This window comes from Grus americana, chromosome 15, assembly GCF_028858705.1.
Source record: "Grus americana isolate bGruAme1 chromosome 15, bGruAme1.mat, whole genome shotgun sequence".
NCBI lineage: Eukaryota > Metazoa > Chordata > Aves > Gruiformes > Gruidae > Grus > Grus americana.
In genome coordinates, this window is record NC_072866.1 from 10261287 (window position 1) to 10284986 (window position 23700).

General features: G+C 56.8%; 1 protein-coding gene across 3 annotated transcripts; it reads left to right on the forward strand.

The window, feature by feature from the left end:
• The first annotated feature begins 16636 nt into the window (after nucleotides 1–16636).
• GRAP (GRB2 related adaptor protein) lies at nucleotides 16637–23610 on the forward strand. Of its 3 annotated transcripts, XM_054843298.1 has the most exons (5): nucleotides 16689–17135; nucleotides 18387–18484; nucleotides 19739–19861; nucleotides 21274–21442; nucleotides 22767–23610. In XM_054843298.1, the coding sequence occupies exons 1-5, from the start codon at nucleotides 17058–17060 to the stop codon at nucleotides 22950–22952; spliced, it is 654 nt and encodes a 217-aa protein (XP_054699273.1). In that variant the 5' UTR covers nucleotides 16689–17057; the 3' UTR covers nucleotides 22953–23610. The 3 variants fall into 3 exon arrangements, with proteins under 3 accessions (XP_054699272.1, XP_054699274.1, XP_054699273.1); XM_054843297.1 differs by having other exon boundaries at nucleotides 16637–17135; nucleotides 21274–23610; XM_054843299.1 differs by lacking the exon at nucleotides 19739–19861 and having other exon boundaries at nucleotides 16656–17135.
• Nucleotides 23611–23700: the final 90 nt, after the last annotated feature.

Below are 23700 nucleotides of genomic sequence, written 5' to 3' on the forward strand. Positions count from 1 at the left end.
CCCGCCGCCACTGACCGCTGAGGGGGCAGTACGCCCTCCCCTCCCTCTTCACCCGCAGCCGCCAGCATGGCCTCCGGCAGCCATGGCGGGCCGCTGCCGGGTCTCCTCACAGCCAGGTCCGCCGCTCCCGCGGCCGAGGAGGGTTAGGGGCAGGGGCCACTGAGGATTAAGACAGGATCAGCCGCCGGGCAGCACCCCGGCAGAGGGCCCGGGCCCATTGCCACATCTGATGGAAGGAAGACACTTGGGAAGGCCTTGGGAAGCCAGTTTCGTGGTGGGGAAGCTTCCCTGGGGAGAGGGCATCACCCCAAAACCCAGGGCCGCGGGTGGGTTGCCAGGCCTCAAAGCAGCTCCCATTGCTTCACAAGGTGCGGTTACCACACCTTTCCCCCTCCCGCCAAAGACACCAATACGAAATAACAGCATTTACGGATGGGGGCACACTCCGGGATGGCGGGAGGGGGCTGTCTGGTCACCACACTCGGCGATCAGAAGGGGAGCGCGGTGGAGACGCGCGGGCAGGAGGAGCAGGGCAGTCTGGGTGGGTCAGAGCACACGTCCTTCCCCTCTGGGGATAATGACTAAACCTGTGTCCGTGATCAGGCTGGAGGAGGTTAGTGGTCTCATTGTAGTTCTCCCTGAATATATTTGTTCCCATCGTAAAACTGTGAGACAATTAAAGGAAACGGGACATCGCTGTTAGGAGGCGGTCAGGGTTGGCACAGGTCAGGGGAGAAGCTGGCTCAGAGGACTCTGCTCGTATTACAACTGGCTCCGGGTAGTGCTACTGGTCATTTAAAACCCACATTCTTGAGGAATCTTGCCTTACTAAAGCATAACAAAACAAAGTAAACTCAGAGCAAAATCCAGTTTATAAGGTATTGCTTTTCAAGTGAAAGGGAGGTCAGGCCAAGCACTGCAAGCTTATGGCCCAGCCCTTTCTCCTGGGGAGCCAGTAGCAAAATTCCCACTGACCTCAACAGGAGACAGATTGAGATTTAAATACAGAAGAAGAGGGACTGCAGTGAAACACCAAGTAAGCTGCATTAAAAGCAACTTGTTTAGAAATTGCTGCGAGTTCAAATGCTTTGAATACCATCTGGTAGCTGAGAAGCCAAGTCTTCCGCAGCTATCTGTGATGCTGGCTTAGCTCTTAACCTTGAGCTAGGCAGAATTAAATTCTGGGTGAAAAAAAATATAAAGGATCTGCACTCATCTGACACTATCAGCAAGAGCTGAAGGAATACTTCCCTCTTCTTCTTTAGAGGAAAACGGCAATGATGGAAATTTCATGTTTCTGCGCACATTCATTACTCCTAACCATTAGGTGCTGACAGCTCTAAAGAACAAGAGGAAAGCTCTTGTTTAAAATAAAATGGGAAGAACAAGATTGTTCCTGCTGCCTTCTCTCCTGCCTGCCTTCCTTCCAGGTCTGGGCAGACAACTGTCAGAAGCAGGAGGCAGCTTCCTCTCCGTTCCCAGCTCCAGCCCAGGTGTCTGTCTACAGTGTAAGCATATGAATCAACAAACCCAGCAAAGAGCTCCTGCAGCTGGTACGCCTGTATCAACAAAACTGTATTTTCTAGAACCCTGATCAAGCCACTTAGTGCAAGCAAAACAAGGAAACCAAGTAAAATTACATATTTTATTACACCCAAGTTAACGCCTTAAATTGTGGTGTACCTGCAACACTGACCAGGTACCCGACCAATACAGTTGCCCCAGCAGAGATATGCCCAGGCTGCAGAGGGACAGTCCCTTCTAGCGGTTCCCTGAGGACATCCCCAGCAAGAGAGTAATTGTTGCTAATACAAAATAGGAGGTCACTGCTATTTATCTTGGGATTTTAAACCCAGGAGCTAGCATGGAAAGCTTTCCACCCCAGTGCTGCCCCATTCCTCTTTCCAGCAGGCTGTACCACGCCTTGAATGTTGACCCGAGCCACTCTATCAAATCCTTCCCAGCCCACAACATTTCAGCTGTGTTGGCAGAGCCAGAGTTCAAGGCCACTATTTGCAATGAGTTGGGCATCAGAAGCAGATAGCCGTGGCACCTCCCCGGTAGCTGTGCCAGCAGCAGAACAGTCCACGTGGAGAAAGCAGATGGCAGCAGCGAATCCGGCGAGTGGGAGTAGAGGGGCCATTGCATGGCAAGGAGCAGGAGAATAAGAAGCAGCGCTGCGGTGCGATGGCTGGTATGCAAGAGATTCTCCCAGCAAAGACAAGGCAGACGCAGCCTCCCCCAGCTCTGCCCGGCCACGGCTGCCCTCCCAACCAACCTAGCGAAGAGCGGCTGCCAGGAAGCCCCAGGAGGGCCTGTTCCACAGCCATAATGTGAATATCGCCCACACAGCGACTACTGCCACGTGGGGCTGAGCATACCGCTAATTAGCTAATGAGTTTGTTCCAAATGTCTGGCCACAGTGTGAGTGACAACAGGAACAGCACTTGAAAAGCACCGAACAATGACAAGTACATTCGTCTCTTCTCGCTGACCCCAGCCCCGTATTAACAAATAGGTCACAAACAATGGTGCTTTACAGTGATCTAATCCTCCAGCCATATGTCGGCTGACCGAAAAAATACAGGGAAAAAAAAAGCACTGCACAGAGAGTGCCAAAAAGCTCTGCAAAAATTCGAAGGAAAACTTGATAAATATATCCCTGCAGTTTGAAATTTGATTTCCTCATTCTATTGTTTCTCATTTCCTGAGAGCTGGCTTGGTGGATCACATTTTCTGCTTCTGTCTCCAGTGCTTGTAACCAAACAAGACTGAATCTCATTATCCTGATGCATGGCTCTAGCTGTATGCAATCCGATCTCTAAATCACAGTCATTTTTGCTCCATTACTGATTTTCCTTCCCACTCCTGACCTATAGGTCTTCAGAGGAATCAATTAAAAAATAGACATTAGCATCATCTAATGAAGGTGTGTTTAATGTTCAGCACTTAAACCTGTATTAAGCAGCCAAGTAAGAACCTGCCTCACATCTCAGGAGGTTGGGCACCCTCCCCTCACACTGAATCCAGTGGGAGCTGGCATTTCTCAGTCTCCCTGGGAAGCCACTTGCTTCCACATGGGGTAAATAAGGATTTAAGTCCTTTCGTGCCCAGTTTTGGAAGTCTGCTAATTAAATGAGAATCTGGGCAAATGCAATCATTATTGTCCTTAGAGCCAAAGACAACATTTCTCAACAAGCACAGGCCCTCTTCTGAATTTTCTGAGCTGTCTGCATGTTGCTGACGGTGAGACAGAATACATTCAGATTCATACAAAGTGATGTTCACCCCAGGTTATTCCCTCCTGGATTCATGAATATTTTATTGAAATATGCAAAGTCTGAGTTACCCTCTTGTCTGCTTTCATTAAACACATGGATCCACAGGGTCTGCAGCCCTACCACACATGCAGGGTTCATCTACAAATTGATGAGAACCAAAATAAAAGTTTAGTTCCTTTCATTTTTAGTCTGGTTTCTTCAAACACCTGTAAATAAGTGTAGTTACAAGGAACAAAATCAGAAAGTTAGTGAATGGGGGAAGAGTACAGCCTAGTAAGGCTGTGCCTGAGTTCAGCTGGAATCAACCCATTTAATCAGAATAGAGCCAGCATGAGGGTTTTAGTTTCATTTGCGATGCAAACTTGTGGAACTGTTTCCAATGCAAATGTTCATTTTGACAAGTTCAAAATTAATACACCTCTAATATGAGCTTTCAAAACAGACCTTTTCTGAATGCGTTAGCAGATTCATGAAAAGAGAAGAGAATGCAACCCCAGCACATTCTGTTTTTCTCAAAATGAATACACACTGACAGCATAAGAGGCAGTGACGTTTGAGATGTGCTTAGTTCTAGTAATTACCAAGTGGTGTGTTTCTTTAGAAGTTAGAGCCATTCTTGTCTGTGGGCACCTTCCCTCATTCCTTTCTCCTTACTGCTCTGTAGGTGCAGTTTTTCCCCATGCCGCACCGAGAAGCCAAAGCTACTGCATCGCTTACATTAAATCCCACTAAAGCCTCAGGGTGAAATTCCACAACAGTTTTAATTGACCTAAGTCAGGGTGTTGCGGTTCCTGCCCTTCCTCCTCCACCACCCATTCCTTCTCTCCCACCAACACCAGCTTATACCATCTGTGGTGAAGACTCATCACTTTTTTGGGGGGATGAGGGTGGGGGGGCATGTTACTTCTTAGCCAGTTTAGAACCAGCTCACCAGATGAGCACCCACGTCAGTAGAGAGGAGGGCACAGGACCACTGCAAGCCCCCCCCCCCCCCAACCAGTGAGGAGGTATTTTTCTTGTTTAATAAGATACAATCAGCACATTTGACCTAAAGAGCCTGGGTTTGCTGCGTATTCCCAGGCTGGGAACACTCGCCCATTGGAACTGGCCGCACAGTTTTGAGTGGCAGACTCAGGCCCAGGGTATTTGTAGTGAAGATAGGCTCATTTAGCATTACCATGTGGTTCCCCAAAGCAAGTCATCAAGTCAGAGCCTGTAAGCCCATGCTGGAGGACAAGGATTGCCTTGCACTAGGTACAGTTTGTGCTATCCCTCTTGACTTCCTCCATGCTGTGATGAGAGGACTTCCTGCCATGAAGGAGCTGATGGACAATGTCACCCATCAGAGTTCCTCTTCATCATTCCTGCAGCCACCCAAAGAATGTCACCCAAAGAGTCAGGCCCTCCCTTTCGCCCCAGGCCCATCCTCAGACCGATCAAGGCTTCATAACAACAGCCAAACCACAGGGTGACTTGTGTTGTTGCACAAGGATCTCACGTGGCCAGGGATTATCCTCACTCCTCCCAGCTGTTTCTCACCTTGAGGAAAACCACCCTGTGGGGCTCACAACGAGGAAAGTATCAGGAGAGCAAAAGGAGCTGTGCTTCTGGCTCCATAGCATCAGCTGGAAATTGGGTCTCCTCTCCTCCTGGTGGGCTGGGACAGTGATTTAGGCTGGTCCTACCTGGCTGGATAGGAAAGCAAAAGACTTAGTACACTAAGAGAAGAGGGAGGGGAAGTGAAGCATACCTACAACTAAGCAGCCAACCAGCAGTCACTGCTGTCAGAGGACATAGTACACTCAAGTACAGAGAGTTTCACATTTAAGCACAAAAATTCAGGGCCCATGAGAAAAGCACCACCTTGCCCACAGAGGCAAGTGCAGTGATTCATCTACCACTTACCTGGGGCAAATCAGGGGTACGAAGACTGAAAGCAGCATTATGCCAACAGTGTGGTGCTCATGAACATGGAGACTTGGGGCATCATCTGGTCAACAGAAGCTTCCTTCATGTGTGCTCTGCTCCCAGAGCACCCAACAGTAAGCCATGCCTGGCAGCACAGGCTGTCTGGAATGCCACATCTTTTTAACCCTGGGAACTAAGCTGTGTAGCTACAACATACGGCTACAGCCTTTTTTTTTTCTCTCAAAAATTTCATAGCATTGCTCTCAGTCACAGTAGCAAGATGGGACCCCTGAAGCAGACCAAATATAGGAAGCCACAGGCATTTTGAGCTCTGTCTCTTAAACCAAGGGATCAGTAACACAGTGCTGCCATGCCCCCAGATTACAGCTGGGTGCCCATCACTGACTAACAGCTGAAGAGCTGGTAGTTTTTCCCCTTGACAGATGAAAACCAAGGGCTATCTATTTGGTTCGTGTTTGCACAGCACCCAGCCAGTTGCTTAATTACTTGGCCCAGTTTCTAGGTTTCTGATTCCCACTTCTGCAAGTGACTTCCTCCATTCCCAGGCTCACAAATCCAGTTGCAACTTTCATATCTGCATTCATGGTCACAACTGCAAGCTTGTTGCTGCTGCCCCATCACAAAGAGCATCTCATCCTCAACAGGGCTTTCCATGTGTTTTCATAATGCAAAAAACTAAACAGTGCAGAGCTGTAAATACACCATCCCTGTGTAATCAACAAGCAGATTAAAAAATTCACCAGCTGGCCTGGAAAAGATTCATGACAAGCCATCAGGACTCCACAAAGCAAACAAACTGCACAGCACTGCAGGCAAGAATCTCTCAGGAACATGTTCAATTCTAACACTAGCTGCTCCATGCATCAGTCCTGCTGAACTGCTCTGTGAGCTCCTCAAAACCAGAAGGCTTCCTTGGTTGAAAAAAAAAAAAAGTCCATCTTCAACAACAGCAGGTTTCAGTAGCCATCTGAGCATCATGGCTAGTCAAGCAGGTTATAATTGGCTGTAATTAGTACTCCTACAAGCTTCCACATTCTTATGGACTGAATGAGATTGAGAAATACAGGATTGCTCCCTGACCTTGCAAACATTAGAGGAAGTCAAAGGAACCCTTCTGATCTTTAGAAATCAAACATCTCTGATCAGAGAAGGTAAAAGGCAAACACCAGCACTGCTGGGAACTGGCTGTGCACAGCCTTGTTTCTTCTGGGGCACCAACCACAGCGGCCTCAACCTCAATCAAAAATAACTGCAAAGCAAGTTGCTACAGACAGTAGGTTTCCTCTATCCCCCAAGAAGCTTCGTTTTATGCTTGCATGTCACTCAGAGCATGTTGGGGGGAAGGGGGGGGGGGGGTGTGCAAACCATGGTGCAGCCACAATAGATTTTAGCAATACTGCAAGTGGCCTTCGGTGAGATGCATAAACTGAATAACCCAATCAGTGAGGGTGAAAGCCAAATAAGCCTAAACTGCCTGATGCATTGAAAATCCCACATCTGTCACCAGTGGGCCGGAAAAACGGTTTGTGACACCTGCACGGTTAGGCTTAAAAGTGCTTTACACTCAGCAGGATCTTAACCACTTGGAGAGGAAGGGCTGTGCAGATGATTTCCTCCACCGAAACCACCAATCTGACCCTCAAAAGAAAATTGACAGATGCTTCCACCCAAACGCCCTGTGTCTCTTGCTCTCTCTTATTCTGCTTGCAATCCTTCATCACAGGCATGATGCGAGGAGTGGGTCTGCATCAGCTTTTCCAGCTTGCACTTGGTTATCCCGAGTAAGAAATGTGAGACTTCCCCTCCGGGCATGGCAAGACCTCTGCTTTGCTCTGAGATCAGAGCCTGGGGGGAGTCAGGAAACTGGAGATGCTGCCGTTCACAGGCGCCTCTCTCAAGATACATCTTACAGACATAGCTCTGGTTCAGGAGGTGTCCAAGCCCTGCGCTGCTGGGTCCTAGGAAAACATAACAAGGAAATCTGTCAGCTCACCCACATCCAATACTGGTCCTTCAGCATTCACTATAAACCACTACTGGTGCTGGGATTCTGGACAGGACAATTATGGGTTTAAGCAGGATGGATGCTCTTATCTTCCCACACGCTGGCTCCCAGTTCTGTGCTTCAAACCTGCATGTACATCACCTGTGAAAGCAGAGGCCAAGTACAGCACTCACATCCTGATTCTCAGCTCTCCTGAACAGGCTGTCAGAGGTTTCTCCCAAAAGCTCCATCCCTGTATGCCTTTCCCCAGACCCTCCATTAACTGGCATGTTTTACACCCTTGAGGCTAAAGCCTCTGCTAAGCCTTGTAGGCAGGTGGCATGCTTTAAGCCTTCAGCACCCAGGGGTGCTCAGAGCCTGTCCTACACAGGTAGATTTACACATATGCTAAAATGATTTCCTGAACCAGCAAAGGCCTCTGCCCTGGGGAGCCAAGAACAGCGCAGCTGCAAACCACTGGAGGCTGCACTGCTGATCCCAGGTGAGGAAGCAGCAAGCAGATACCAGCTTGGACTGCAAACCTAAAGTTAATCCCCTGGTCTCCAGAGGGAGAAGACACAGGTGTGCAGGCTGGAAAGGGGCTGAAGCCCTTCCACAAGTTGTTTTTGAAGGTCTCTCAGAAGTCACTCCAGCCCTCTGCACCCAGTGCACTCAAATCTGGCTCTCCCTGCTGCTCCACAGGTTCCCCAAGCTCCTCCAACCAGCTCATGGTGCCTCCCCTTCCTCTGCAGCATTGCTGGCAAGGGGCAGCAGCCAGCCCCACTCTCCTGCATGCTGCCCTCTGCTCTGCCTGGAGCTTGCCCAAGATCAAACTCACACCCTAAATGCTCACCTGAGCCCTTGCAAGGAATGAGGTGCCCCATGGTGCCTCCAAGCCCCTGCTCCCAGGCAAGTCTGGAGAGGCTGAAATCTTGGTCCCTGCAGCTGGGAGGACCAGCAGGGCCATCGGGCATGATGCAGTCAGGAGCCCCCTCCCAAACACTTCTCCAGCACAGCAGGGCACCATCATGTAACATTAATATGACAAGGCAACATGTGGACATGACACACCATTACATCCTGCTGTCACCTAATTATTAGCTCCACGAGCTGGCACAGTGCTTGGACACGCAAAGCCTGTCATGACTGAGGCTGTCAGCCAGCCACAGCTCTCCAGCAAAACCCAAACCCAGTTCCTCTTTCAACCCAAGAGAGGAAGAGAAGGAAGACAACAAATCTGCATTTCAGATGCTTGCTGCCTGATGAGTTATATATCAGACATAACGGACTATTTTGCTATATACTTTGCGAGAAATTGCAAGTGCCTCTATATGCCATACATACACCTACACAGGAGAGGCTTTTATTACCTGTGCTAATGTTAGTGCCTTACATCACTCAGCCCCTGAGCCCAGCCACGCTGTTCCTTTGCCATCAGCTTCACAGGGAGGTAGCCCAGGTCCTCAGTTTCCTGGGGATCTCGTGAACTCTTCCATCAAAATAAACACTGTCGTTTCTTTAGAAACATTCCTGCAGTGCTGGAAAGCAGTGCCTCAACTTTCCATTTAAAATGAAGAATTGCCTTGCAGGAGTGCTGCATGTAGCATTTGCTAAGAGAGGCAGAAAGCAAGAACATGCATCTTGGAGCTATCCCCTGGGCAGTTTTTCTTTAAAACAGGTCAGATCCTGGTCTCATTTACACAGGCAGATATCTGGAGAGGCTTCAGTGAAATTACCCTGGATTTCCACAGCTGATGCATCAGAAATCACAATCCAACACAGCCCCAGGAAGAACCCATCAGGTTTATTGTGCCCTCCCCAAAAATCTTTGCTCAATCTTTCCTCTTGCCTTGCACAGGCAAAAGCACCACTCAGGAAAGCGGCATGACAGAGTGCTGTGCCACCAGAACGGCAGCAGTTTTATTTAGCATGGTTTTTCTAAAGAAGGGAAGCAGATGCAATGGCACTACGTGGGTAGGGACAGGCAAGGCCACGCATGTGGATTCCCCCTTGTAACCTTTGAGGCAGTTTGTTCATTTCAGACCAAGCTGATGACAGACTGGGCAGAGCTTTCACAGCTACTTCATTTCTAAACATTTCCTGAAGATGAGCAGCTAGGGAGGGGAGAGAGATTATACTAATGAGGAACAGCTCAACCCTATATCAGACTTCAGGGAATCCACACAGACCTGCCACCTCAAGGCTCAGCTCTATAGGAAAAAAAGACTGCACCGGACACTGGCAGCAGGAATAAATCAAAGCGAAAGCTCTGAGAGCCCAGGGGGACTCCTGAGTGCATCTCCTCCTTCCCTGCAGGAAAGGGCGGCGCGGAGCCGCCGGAGCATCCGGGGAATCCACAGCTGCACCTGCATCCGTCGCCGGCCAGACACAGAGGGCTTCAGTGCCCCATCTTCCCTCCGCTTCCTCCCTCTTGTCATCCCCATCTCTCCCCTGAATAGGCGGTTTCAGGAGGAGCACAGTGCCCAGATTCTCTCGGGTTTTACAGTGTATCCGGTGCTCCATGCATCACCCCGGCGGGCCCTGCTCCAGCAGCCTGCCTGCCTCCTCCCCACCGCCCGGCACATCGCCAGCCTGGCCGGGGATGCAGCAACACGCACATCCTCAGCCCAAGGAAGCGGCAGGCGAGTGAGCCTCCTCCCTCTGGCCACTGGCCCTCCGCCCCGGGCTGTCCCCACGGCTGACTCACACCATCTGCCCTGGCACTGACCAAAATCCTGCCACACCGGGCTCTTCTCCTGCACACCCGCTCCCCTCGGTGCCACGAGCTCAGCCAGACACGCTGCGGCACAGTCCCAGGCCACCTCTGTGCTGGTGGGCCCCCACATCCCTGCCTGGGAAGTGTCCCCCAGGCATGTCCCCCCCAGAGCAGCCCAGCGGTGACTAGGCACCTGCCCAAATCAGCCCCCCACACTCTTTCAGCCAAAGGAGCAGGGTGGGTACGGTGCCGAAGGAGGAACTGCGGACACTCTTGCCACACTTCCAGAGGAAAGCGTGACGTTAGCTGTGGCTTAATTGGTTATTAATAACTTCTTTGTTAACAAGCTAGCCCTAAGGAGGAACCGAAATTCGACTGCTTCTCTGATGGAGAGCTCAGCAACCCCTTCGCAAGCAATCATTCACAATTTCTCCCTACATCATTTTTGTTCTCGGAAATCACAGACCTCCCCAGTGAGTCACGGCAGTGACAGCATGGTCCCCTCACCTACGCACACATCGCAAGGCTTCTTGGTTGGTTTTTTCCTTTTTAAATCCTAGAAAAATAACAGATGCCGTTGTTGAGGGGGAGGTTCTCAGAATCTGTTCGAGCACCAGGCTGTGTCTGGATATGACCAAACTCACAGTTCCCCTAAAACGAGCCCTTTGGGAGCCACAGAGCTCCCCTGCCCATGGGTGGTTACTTCTGCCGCCCCATGCTGCCTGCCCAGGGCGAGGAGCCTTCCTCCATGGCAAACACTGACAGCAAATAGCTCCACACCCAAACCCCACGCCTCCCTGCCCGATTTCTTTGGAGCTTCCAGTTAAAGAGACCCTTCTGATTTCCCTCCCATGCAAATCAAAGCAGCGATGTGACTCTCTCCACTTTCCTGCTGTGCTTACAGCGTGCAGCACGGTGGGTTTCCAGCCCCAACTGCCTGGGGCTGTCTCAGGACCCACAAGAGATGGCAGAGAAATCCCAGGTCCCATACACACTGCAGCACCAATTAAAGTTAGTATGGGGACTCACCTTCCCCATAACCCACAGGAGCAGCCCAGCACCAAGGAGGAAGAGTGGGCGCCAGATGCCACAGCAGTTTCTCACCCCAGAAGCCTTGTCAGGCATTTCCAGAGCAGCACTCAGCAGAAAACATTGCTTATGCAGCTTAAAGAAGAACCTGAGTTAACTGGGTTGAGAGCACCCAGCAGGTCTCAGGGTTACCCCCAGACATGTCAGTGGCCACAGTAAGGTCCCAGGGCAGAGCCCAAGGACCGGCATACCACAGCATGCACAGCAAGATCTGCTTCCAGCCAGGCACAATCCAAGCAGAGCTGCACAGCTCAGCCCTCTCCAGGTCACGCACAGGGGAGCCACAGCCAGCCAGAGGGAGAACACCTTACAGATAAAAGGACAGCCCACCTTCTGATCTTGGAGTAGCTCAGGCTGCTGAGGAGAATCATACCAGGGAACAGCATGAGTTAGAAAGTCCCTTCTCATCAGCCCAAACCCAACTAGTGGCCTCCATCTCCTTTCATAGGTCCCAGGGAGACAAACAGCCTTCAGCTGTTGCTGGCCCTTATGACTAACTCGTTAACAGTTAACATCTCTGCAAATGATCCTCACCTGAGTCTCCATCCAAAAAGGATGCTGTCCCCAGAGCCAGGCACTGGCACTGCTCGCATCCATCAGCCTAAAACTGAGTCCTGGGAGCCCCGTGGGAAGCATTTGGTGTCAGTGCCCCTAAGGCTGCTGCTCCTTGTGTCTGGACTCTTCCTCCTCCACCAAAACAGTGTTTGGCCCGTTCCCAAGAGGCTGGCCCTGGCCACCATCCAAGGCTGCACATCCCCTCAGGGAGGCTGTTTGGGATGACCTGCCTCCTCAGTGACCCTTTCCTGCAGATTTGGCTTGAATTTCACATCCAGACTTCCAGATTTCCAGCCCTTTTCCAAATCCATCATCAGGAACATCAGGCTCAAGTGTCAGAAGTGAGGTCCCACCACCAGCCCCTCATCCTTGGGCTTCCCCCACGGGGGCTGGGGAGCATGGTCACACTTCCCATCTCACCTACACCACAGACAAGCAGGACCCACTCTGATTTACGAGCCCAGAAACCCTAACACGAGCCCCAACCACCTGTGTTGACCCCAGGGAGACACAGCTCCATGTCTGGAGGCTACTCATGCCTCAAGGGGCATCTCGTGACCATGTTGGACCAAGCGTGGCAAACTGGCTCTGGGTCTGCTGGCTGCCTCTCCTGTAAATGCTTTCCCACAGGTCCTGCAGGATGATGAGGGGTTTGGAAGGGTCTGATCCTTCCAGCGCTGGTCATGCTCTGTACTCAGTTGCACCAGGGTGCAAATGGTGACGCAAGCTCCTCAGCGTGGGCTGGGCTTTGTAGAGAAGTAGGCTTACAACAAGGACAAGTCTGATGCTCAGGAGTTATCGACATGGCCTCTGCTCCAGGGGGAAAGCGCTGACTCTGAAATCCCGTTTATGGGCACTGACGTGGCATTCTCTAGCCCGGGATGTTGCTTCCTCTCCGTGCGGGGCTTCAGCAGGGCACCCACTTCCTCCAGAGACAGAGGCTCCCCGTTGCATCCCATGCCCCAGGCGTGGGTCGGTACTGGTCCCCAAGCACACAGGCAGCTATGGGTGACATGTCACCTCTGCACGGTGCATGCATCAGCGGTGCCGGCTGCTGACCCCTGTGCCTGGCTTTGTCCATGTGCAGCATCCCAGGCATGAGCTTACAGCCAGGTGTGTCCCCGCAGCCACCCCAGGCCAGCCCCACTGCCGGGATGCATCACCCCGTCACCTCGCTCTCCGTGCCCCAGCGCTGCTGGCACCCCAGGGGAGGAGCCAGTTCCCAACAAGCAGCCCAGGGCCAGCGTTCCCACCCTGACCCCCCTCGCTGTGCCAGTGCAGGGCATTTATTCTGGTGTCCAGGGGCTTGCTGGGGGACAGCTGGTGGCCAGTGTGATGGATCACCTGTTCTCCTCCCTTCCTCACCTGATCTTCCCTCCCTCTTCCTCATATTTTTGGCTCCATCCCCAGCCAAACGCAGACCCAGCAGCACTGAGCTGGCAGCACCGGGGCTGCCTTCCCGATGAGGCAAGAGGAGTTTGCCCCACGCCTGGTGCAGAGGCTGCGTGCGTGGGCGTGAGGAGAGCGTGGCAGCCGCCGCGGCCAGCCCACAGCACACTTTGCACAGCCACTCAGCTCGGCAGGCAGCTCTCCGCTGCTGGCAACAGACAGAGCTGGACGCGAACGGACTGCGGGGTTTCTTCACCGGAAAACTCCCCGTAGTGTCACACCAGCCCCCTTTGCGGCTCGCTCAGGGCGGTGTCGTGCCGTGGGTTTCCTTTTGCGGCCATGCGAGGGGAAGCACGGTGTGTGTTGGGGCTGTGCTGCATTGCCGACCTCCGGGCACACCGTTGCATGAAGGAGCAGGACCCATCCCCCTGCCCGCTCACTGCCAGGAGCAAAGCCCCCTGCGCACTGGGCTCTGCCGTGTGAGCCAGCTCCCATAGTCCAGTCCTGCTGCCATCCAGGCCCGGCTTACAGCCCCAGCATGGGAGGCAAAGCCAGGCTTGAGACAGCTCTCCTCTCCCTTCCTCCCCAAGCAGCATCATGGCCACGGCACAGCAAGGTGCTGCAGAGGGCACCAGCCGGAGAGGAACCGGGGAGCCCGGGATCACCTCCTTAACAAAGCTCCCCAGGCCCACAGCAGAAGGGGAAGAGGCTCCCCTCCCTCCTCTTCCTCCCACGTGGGGATTTTGCAGCCAGGTAGACACAGGATGTTGACGAAACAACAAATTTCTGCTGATGAGCTCAGCAGATTGGGCAACCCTGGAGGCAGCAGGAGCTCCAGACAGCCCAGGGGCGGCCGTACAGAGGGGAAAGGGTGATGCCAGAGCCAGCTGCACCCTCCTCTGCTTGTCCCCAGGGTCACCAAACTCCCTTGTGTGGAGGGAGAGGCAGCATGGGCAGGTGGTCAAACCCAGGACAGGGTGGGCTCCATGGTTGGGCTCCCGCCCACTGCTGTGCACCCTTGGGTGGGCTATTGCACCTCCATGGCCCTTGGGATCTCCTTGCAAGCTGGGCTGATGCTCACAGCGTGCAGCACCAAGCACCTCGCTCTGGGAAATGGCAACCATGTGGCACCTTCTGGGTCCCTCTGAACACTGGGGACATGCAGGGTGCAGGGATGGGGGTACAGACCCCCCAGGATCCCACCCTGCCAGGCATCGGCTCAGCACCCACTGCTCACGGCTGGCACTGCAGAGACAGGCTCTTCCCTGCTCCAGTACGGTGTGTGCTGTACAAAATATGGCTGCTTGACAAGGCACAAGAGGGAAGATGGGGGGAAAAACCAGACTTGCTTTGATGTTTCTTGGATGTCTCAGGCCTGCGGTCAGCCAGCCGTTGGGTCCCAGACTGAGCCTTGCAGGGCTCTGTGGCACAGCCTCACGGCTGGCAGCTGGGCACCACGAGGGTCCCTGGCTCCTTCTGGGGGTTCTGGTGAGCATGGGATGGGTCAGATTTGGGGCTGCTCATGAACAAGCCAAAGGGTTTTCCCAGGGAATGAGGCAGCTGGAGGACTGGTGATGGGCACCTCCAGTTTTGCAGTACCAGATGCTTGTGGCCCTTTCAAGGGGTTCCCTGGAGGCAGCATGATGCTGCTTGGGTACCAACCACCACACTGGGCTCTGCTCCCCTCCTGGGGTCGGGGCATCCCATTCCACTCCGTGGCAGTGAGTCAGGATGGGGTACCAGAAACCGGCTGAACGCAGGAACATTTGGCTCCCAGTTCAGAAGTGGGGCTGCAGACTGCTCTGGCGTCCAGCCCAGCTTGGGTGTGGGTGCTGCTGTCACCCCCGCAGTGACTGCGTGTGCGCAGCTAGGGACAGCGAGCCATGAGCGAGCCGCGAGTGAGCCACAGGCGCGCAGAAGGGACCCGGCCCCTGGGCAGAGACCGTGACCGGGGCAGCAGAAAGGAGCCAGGCAAGGGAAGAGGAGATGAGGAGTGGGATGTGGTGTGGGAGGTGAACAGACAGGGATGCCAAAGGGGCTACTGGCTTGTTAGAGCATGCGAGGAGGGGCATGTGGCACTGTCCCCAGTGTCCCCAGTGTCCCCACTGTCCCCAGTGTCCCCTGGGTACTGCTGCCATCTGCTGGCAGGTCCCAATCCTGCTCCAGTCCTGAGTCCAGCCACTGTGCCAAGGCCTGGGGACCCCTCTGTGACCCCAGGGTCCTGTGCCCCGCTCCCGGGCACACATGGCAGCGTGGCACCATGCACCCCTCCAGGCCAGGCACCCCGAGGTGCCCTCCAAGCCTCCCTGCTGCGATCCCAAGGAAGCTGGGCCCTAGAACTGCTCACGGTATCCATGCGAGGCACGGCAAGTGCTTAACCCGCGCTGACCTGCTCCCTGGGCTGCGGATTTCTCCCACACCAACCCCCTTCCGCTGCTCAGACACCTCCACGCCCAGCTCACCCCCCCGCCGCTGCCTTACTGTATGCCCTTTGCAAGCACCCCCCCCCCCCCCCGAGTATCATCCAATTTGTGCTGGCGGACGCAGGGAAAGGATCAGGCCCTTGGCCAGCAGCAGGGTTAAAGCAGCGGCTTTGCTGGGGCTGGTTTCTCCACGGAGCATCCAGCTCCGCTTCTTGCCACGGCTGCCAAGCGGCAGAGGAAGCTTCCCCTGAGACAGCCGTCTTCCCGCTGCAGTCCCGTCCCCTGGGTCTCGCCAGGCCACAGAGATTCTCGGAGTCCTGTCCTCCTTGTGACAGGCGTGCACATACCGAGCCTCTTCCCACGGCACCCCCGCCCTCCCCGGCCTTTCCAGCATCTCCGCTTCCCCTGGGACCAGCAGGGGATAACCACTGGGGACCAGGACCTCGCCGGGTGTGGGGACACTCAGGGCCGCCCTACACATCCCTCTCCGCTTCCCATGGGCACCGAGACCCTGAAAAGGGCTTTAGTGGGGTGTTACATGGCGCTTGCTTTTCAGATGCACTTGGGAAGCAGGGTTAAGGTTCGGAGGAGATGAATCGCCGAGCTGGTGCCCCCGCAGAGGCCCGGCAAGCACCACGGCTCATCCATCCCTGGGCAGATGGCAGCGGCATCCTGCTCCTTGCTGGAAAGTGCCCAAGCCCATGGGCAGGGATTGAGCTGCAGCTGTCCCAGGTTTAATTCCTTGCAGCAAAGCAAAGCCAGCGTCCAGCAGATTTTCTGTGTGGTTCATGCCCTGGCCCACGCACAGGACAGGAAGACCTTCCCATTGGGAACGATGCCCTGCATGCGAGCCCTGCAGACTCAGTGCTCAATGCCCATGAAATGAGAGCTGCAGGAAGTTGTTTTAATCTAAAAGGGATTTTATTTCCCTAGTTCTGCAAAAGAAAGCTGGAAAAAATCAACCCCCAAAGGACCACAACCTAAAAAAACCCACCCCAATAACAGTTGTGCTGAAACCTCACTCTTCAGAGCTCGGACCTTGCGTGTAGTTTTCAGTCTGATTTCCAAAGAAACCAGGTGTGTGCATCCACCCCATCTCCCTGTACCTCTGCCCATCCCACCCTCGTGATTTGTTTTTGCCAAAACAACCATTCCCACCAAGCCACCTTTCAGAGGCGGTGCCAGCAGCTCAGCCCTTACAAGACATCAGAGACTCCCCCATCAGCACTACCAGCCCTCTGGCCATGCTCTCCAGGCATGCTTCGCCCGCATCCTCAACCTGTGTGTCCAGCCCGTTGCCATCCTGTTTCCTTCCAAAACCCCGCAGCTGCCCGACACCGCTGCCCATGACCCACCGCAGAGGTGATACCGAATCATGCCGCCAGCAGACATGCCCGGGTCTTTTTGCAGATGGGTCCCCTGGCATCCAGGTGGGCCAGCATGGTTCTCCCCCCTCCCAGCACATCTGGGCAGCTGTGCCCACCGGCAGCGTCTCGCGTGGTGCTCACCGTTTCGCCCCAGCAGCGCTCTGACATCAGCACGGCTTCCTGCCTGCCTGCACCGCCGCGCCGTGTGCTTGCCCTGTACCCCCACAGTCCCAGGCTGCAGGGTGGCGAGCCCCAGGCAGCCCCGTGCCCCCGGCACGGCGAGCCCCCGAGGCCCCTCAAAACCGCCCTGTGATAGCCAGCGCCATGGAGTCGGTGGCTCTGTACAGCTTCCAGGCGACCGAGAAGGACGAGCTGCCCTTTCACAAAGGAGACATCCTGAAGGTACGGGGGGCAGGGGGGTCACCAGCCATGGAGGGAGGGGGGGTCACCAGCCATGGGGGGTTCGGATGCTGCTGCTTTGGGGGACAGAGTGGGCACATGGCATGGGGCGACACCAGCGCTTTCATTGCACCTGGCTTTGTTGCCTCTTTGGAGCTTTCTGTGGGGTATAAGGGGCCATCCTTGAGGTTTTCGGGGTGCGGAGCAGCATCCCCAGTAGCGGTGGGTACCACTTGCCTGTGCCATCAGCCACATCTCCAGAGAGGACCCAGCTGGGATGAGGCACATGGCCTCCCTGGCCATCGGTGCCACCAGCCAGCCAGGCTCTGCGCCAGCCCCCCGGGGCTGAAACGCGTTTTCCCTGCCCCAAGGAGGCACTGGGGGCTGCAGGGATCCAGCAGCAGGGAGCATGTGCCCAAATCCCGCCCCCTTCCAGGCACTGGCATCGGAACAGGCTCTCAAATGCCACCCCAGCACCCCAAAAAGCTTCAGGGGGGCTCCAAATATCCCCAGGGGACTGTGGCCCTGCAATGGGGGCGAGGGCACCCGCACCCTGCCACGCTGCCTGGCCACTCACCCTTCTGTGCGGGGCTGATGCTGAGATGCCAGCCGCTCCTCCTGGACCCCCAACACCCAGCACCCCCCCACGGGTGCAGCCAGCCCCGGGGAGGGTGAGGGCATGGCCCGGCTGTAACCCAGGACCCCAAACCCACCGTGCCCATCCCTGCCTCCCCGGCGTGTTTTCCCCATGGCCTCGGCGCCGTGGCCCGGGGTTTCGGATCCTGTTTGCACAGCTGTGCCGGCCCCTGGGCCCCTGCGTGGGAGGCTGGAAAATGGTATCGCACGGAAGCGGGTGTCAGCACCCCTGCTTGCACCAGGGAGCTTCCTCCCACGGAGCACCCAGCTGCCTCCGCCCTGGGGGACACGGGGCCCCAGCTGCCACCCCAGCTTCTCCAGGGACAGATTTTACCCTCTTGCCTGGCCGGGGGTTTGGGGCAACACCAGGCACCCCCCAGCTGCCGGCACCCGTGGTGAGCCAGACCGACCGTGAGCTGGGGAGGGCTGGGTGGAGCAGCCAGCTCTGTACAGGTGCCCCCAAACACCCCCAAAGCATGTCGCCTTTGCCAGAGCCCCCTTTTCCCCAGGTTTCAGTGGGAGACGTGGGGTGTGGGGCAGCAGTGGGGGTCCCACTCGGCCCCTCTCCCAGGAGGACAGCAGCCAGGCTGACACCTCCCTGCTCCCGTCCTACCCTAGATCCTCAACATGGAAGATGACCAGAACTGGTACAAGGCCGAGCTGTACGGCTGCGAGGGCTTCGTCCCCAAAAACTACATCAAGGTCAAGCCGCACCCGTAAGTACCATCCCACCACGCAGGGAAGGGGGGCTCAAAGCCCCGCTCTGGTAGCACCCACTGGCACAAGGGCATCCTCTCCCACCATCCAGGCAGTGATCCCAATGGTGCGTCCCAATGCCCAAAGGTCTGCCACGAGCCAGGGTAGCCCTGCACACAGGGAAACTGAGTCACAGAGCGATGTGGCGACGATGGGGTCGGTCTGCCATTGCCACCACAGCCAGAGGGAACGGGAGGCAGCAGCGTGCCCACGTACCCCCGACACACAGAAATTCAACCCTCGCACCGGGCTGCCCGCTAAATAAATGATAATTGGGGAACAACAAAGTGTTACGGGATTACGACTGCATTAGACACAATCCTATTACTATGTTATTAAAGCCCAGCATAATCCATCCCTGTTTTAACCTGTGTTTTATGTATCATTATCCCCTGGCAAATCACATTTAAATGCCGTAGCAAAACCTGCTTGGGGCTGTGGCTGGGGAGCAGGAACGCGTGGGCTCGGAGCAGCCCGGGGCAGATCCCGTTGCCTCTCCAGATTCGGTTAACAAGCTGGGACGGGCGAGACGCAACCTCTTCCATGCAGCACCTGGAGCGCTGGCACCGGGAGATGCTCTGCGCTAAAGGCTGCGGCTGATGATTCACGGGGCAATTTTAAGAGGTAGCAGAGGGGCTCGGTGGCCTGGGGCTCCCAAATACACGGACACAGCCTTGGTAGGGACAGGAGACGAGGACTCTGCTCCTCTACCTTGTTTCAGCTGCTGCTGGCATTGCAGGCAGGAAGGGTTTCATCCTGGCAGGGAGGGTTTTCCACTCTGCAAACCCCCCCATAGTGCCTGGCAGGGCTGTTCCTGCGTGGGGCCGTGGGACACGGCGGGGAGTGGGGAGGCAAGCAGCACAGTGGGGGATGAGGCATGCGATGAGGCGAGCCGGGTGACAGGATGCGGTCTCGATGGTCAGCAATGCTGCATGAACCCTGCATGGATGAGGCTGTGCATGGGGACATGTCTGCACCTGCAGCCCCCCGTGGTCCTCTCCTCCACGCAAAAACGCTGTGATAAATTGAGAGGGGGGAGGGAAGGGAGAAACTGCCGGGGGGGCATCCCAGCCCTGCGGGGAGCCCAACAGGGACCCTACTCCCGCCGGCACTGGGGCTCTCAGTGCTTCCATCCTGTGGGGTGGGAATGCGGCAGTGGGGTGTCCCCGGGTGTCGAGGGGTGCCCATGCGGCTGAGCCCGGTGCCCCTCGCAGGTGGTACGCAGGCAGGATCTCCCGGCACCTGGCAGAAGAGCGACTCCTCAAGCGCAAGTACCTGGGAGCCTTCCTGATCCGCGACAGCGAGAGCACCCCGGGGGAGTTCTCCATCTCCGTCAAGTAGGTGGCCGTGGGATGTGCACGGACACGTGGCAGGATGTGCAGGGGTCCCCTGCAGCCCCCGCTTTGGGGACTGAGGGCATCAGGCCACCCTCATGCGTGCTCCCCGCCGCAGTGCTGGGGAAGGGGCGAGCACCCTGCCCTGCCCAGGACACCTCGAAGGGGCTGGGGGCTGCAGAGCTGTAGCCCCGCTGGATCCAGCACAGCTTTGCACAGGGCCTTCCTCTCCTTCCTCCCCTCTGCAGCCTCGCGCCCCGCCTCCATCCTTGCTGCTTCCTGCTCCCTGCCTGCACCCTGCCTGCACCCTGCCTGCACTGCTGGGCTGCATCACTGCCTCGACCAGGGTCCCTCGCTGGGGTGCTCCTAAGTACGGCTGTGCGGGTAATGACAGGGCTGGGGCCAAGCTGCAAGCGCAGCCCAGGGGACGTGGCCTGGAGGAACAAGTTGCCCAGAGCATCCCCAGGGACGAAGGGCTGCAGCATCCCAATGCCGCGGGGCGGGTGATTTCGGCACCATCAGCCAGGGCTGTATGAAGGCAGCGTGCCAACGGGCAGAGCCTGCCTCTGGGCCTCTCACCCCATCGCTGCCCCTTCCTTGCCGGGGGCCAGGGTAGCAGGAGACAGCCCCAGGCCAACCAGGCACTTTCTCACGCTGCTGATCTCTAATTAAGCGTTTAAGGAGGTTCTTGCCCATAATGAAAGGGAGCCGTGTTCTGCTGTGCGTCACCAGCACGGCCAGCTCCCTGCCCCTGCCCGGGGCCCTGGCAGAAGCAGGTCCCCCCCGTGGCCCCTTGCCAGCCCCGCAGTGTGGGCACCCCAAACTGCCACCCCCAGGTACACACTGAGGGGGTGCCCGCATGCAGGGATGGCAAGGGACATCCCAGCCTGCCCCGTCCTCCTGCGGCTTGTGGGTCCCCAGGTGCGCAGGGGATTTGGGAGCCCAAGCCCAGCCTTTGCAGGCTCCTCCCAGTGTGTGCTGAGCTGAGACCTGCAGCTCTCGCCACACTTTCCCCAGATGTGGTCCCTAGCTGCTCCCTGGACAAAGCCACCTGCCCTGCATGTGGCCAGTGCTCTGCCAGCCCCGAGCCCACGGACATCCTGCTGTGCTGGGGCTAGGCACCAAGCTTCAGCTGTGTGTGGGATGAGCTGTGGCAGGTCTCAGCTGCAGGTCCAGGTAGCTAGTGTGCCGGGAACCCTCGTCCACTGCCTCACTGGTGGGGTCAGGAGTGACCCCAGTGCCACGTCATCCCTGGCTGTGGCAGGATGGGACCCATGGGCACAGCCGCATCCCGCACAGCTTCTCCAGAGACCCAGCCCAGCCAGCAGCCCCTAGGCTTTGCCCAGAATGCCAGAAGGGAGTCTGGGTGCTGCCAGCATCCCGGGGCCAGAGTAACGTCCATCATTCTTCTGCAGCTACGGCCAGCACGTCCAGCACTTCAAGGTGCTCAGGGAGAGAAACGGCAAATATTTCCTCTGGGAGGAAAAGTTCAACTCCCTCAATGAGCTGGTGGATTTCTACAGGACGACCACCATCGCCAAAAAGCAGCAGATCTTCCTCCGGGATGAGGACCAGACCCAGGAGGTACCGTCAGGGGTTGGGGCCATGGGGAGGAGCAGGGCTGGGACGCAGAGTGATGGCATGTTTGGCAGCGGGGCCAGGCTGGGAGCCCATTGCTCCCCCAGTAGCAGGGCTGCCACCGCCCTGGTACGGTTCATGGGGAAACCAAGGCACAGGACAGGTCGGTGGGTCAGCAACACCATCCTGGTTTTGCTTCGCCCCAGACCGTGCTCACGGGGAGGTGTCACGGGGCCGCAGCTCCCAGGGGATGAGGATTTCCTCCTGCCCAAGCTTTTCCTGCTCCTCCCTGCCGGCCTTGGGACACTGGCGATGGCCAAGAAACAGCAGAGAGGGACAAAACCAAGGAAAGCAAATGGCCGGGCACAGAGCAGAGACAGAGTCCAGACCCCGCTGGGTACAGGCTCCTCTGCTGCCCTTGAGCGAAGCATCCCAGGGATCCAGTCCCCAACCCCTGTGTGAGCCCCCCTCAAGTCTCCGCTCCCCCGGCCGTGGTGTCCCTGCAGGAGGGGACATCCTGGGATCCCTGCAGTTCCCGGCTGGCACTTGGCCCCACGCTCAGGCTCGGCTCAAGGCGGTGTTGAGCAGGAGAGGCTGGAACAGCCCGAGACAGGCAGCGCTGCGGGGAGGCTGGCAGGGTGGAGAAAAGCCACCGTCGCAGCTCGGCAGGGCAGGGCAGAGCAGCTCGCCTCGGGCCCCCACCGCTGTCCCTCGGGCCTGGACGGGGTGCAGCTGGCTTCGGGCAAGCTCCAGCAAAGCCGAGCCCTGTGGCAGCGGCTGTGGAGGCGGCGAAACTGGGCCCTGGGAGCTGGGCTAGGGGCAGCTCCGGCACCTGGAGGGACCCAGGAAGGACCTGGGAAGGAAGGGGTGCCAGCAGCCTCTGAGGGGCAGGGGTCCCCTGGGCACCCATCTCAGCTCTCCCAAGCAGCAGGAACAGGGAGCCCCATGCCCTGGGGTGCTTCCCTGCACCCAAGGCTCTGCCCTGCATCCCAGGGTGTTCCCCTGCACCCCAGGACTTTCTCCTGCACCCCAGGATCTCCTCTGCACCCCAGGCTCTGCTCTGCACCCGAGGCTGTACCCAGCACTCTAGCTTTTCCCATGGCAGGATTTCCCTAGCTCCCATCTCTTGTCCTTGAAGCAGGCACCCCGGGTACCCCAGCAACCTCTATGCTTTGCCCCCCCCCGCCCCCCAGGCTGGTCCTCACCGTGCTGTGGCACAGCATCCCTGGCACGCCGGGGGCTCAGGCAGCGCAGCCTGGTGCAGCCCTAGGGGCTGGCGGACAGGGGCACCTCTGCCCCCCACCAGCCTCTGCCCTCAACTTTCCTCCAGGTGAGGAGACCCAAATTCGTGCAAGCCCAGTTTGACTTCTCAGCCCACGACGGCTCCCAGCTGCCCTTCCTCCGCGGGGACATCATTGAGGTCCTGGACTGCGCCGATCCCAACTGGTGGCAGGGGAAGATCTACGGGCGTGTCGGCTTCTTCCCCCGCAACTACGTCCACCCCATCCGCAAGTGAGCTGCCGCCGGCGCTGCGGGCGAGCAGGGAGGACCGTGGTCCCTACTGCCCCCCACTCACCGGAGCTGCTTTGTGCCTGCACACGGACTGTGCGTCTCTTCGTCCCCACGGACAGTGCCTGTCCCCACACCGGGCTGCGAGGTCCCGGTGCCACACGGGCTGTGCTGGAGGTAGAGGCCAGGCTGGCAGCGATCCCCATCCAGGGGCTGCCCGGCTCTGGCACCCTGAAACATCAGCCACAGCTCTCCCTGCCCCCCGACCCAGGACACCTCCACCCCCCCAGCCCAGGCATCGTTTCTCGCTGCGGGCTGGCAGCGGTGCTCCCCGGGGAGGGAGCACAGAGCATTGAACCAGGGCCATAAAAACTCTTCCAGAGCCACAACCCGGCAGGGTGGCAGCCGCGGAGGGGAAAAGTACATGGCCCCCAAACCTTTGCTCCTCTCCAGACCCTGTAAGTGAAGCCCTGGCTCCAAGGAGGGCTGCAGGCAGCCAGGATGAGACCGGGCTCGGTAACTACATGGAGGAGTGCCAGGGCTTGGGGTGCTAGGGAAGGCTGATCTGGGGGGATTCGGTCCTGTGGGTGCTGTTCATAGCTGCAAATTGTGGTGCTTTTTTGTATTATTTTTTTATTTAGAGCTAGTAAAATGTGTTTGGGTGACACCCTTGAGCGTGGCCGCTCCTTTCCCACCTCTGCCACAGCAGTCCCGTGGCCGCGTTCACATGCCTGCTGCTTCGCTGTGGTTTTGCT

What these genes read in the sequence shown, in the direction of transcription:
- GRAP (XM_054843297.1), top strand. Translation starts at nt 17,058, where the DNA reads ATGGAGTCGGTGGCTCTGTACAGCTTCCAGGCGACCGAGAAGGACGAG. An exon ending in ATCAAGGTCAAGCCGCACCC is followed by an intron (nt 18,485 to 19,738) that starts GTAAGTACCATC and finishes TGCCCCTCGCAG; the next exon opens with GTGGTACGCAGGCAGGATCT. An exon ending in GAGTTCTCCATCTCCGTCAA is followed by an intron (nt 19,862 to 21,273) that starts GTAGGTGGCCGT and finishes ATTCTTCTGCAG; the next exon opens with CTACGGCCAGCACGTCCAGC.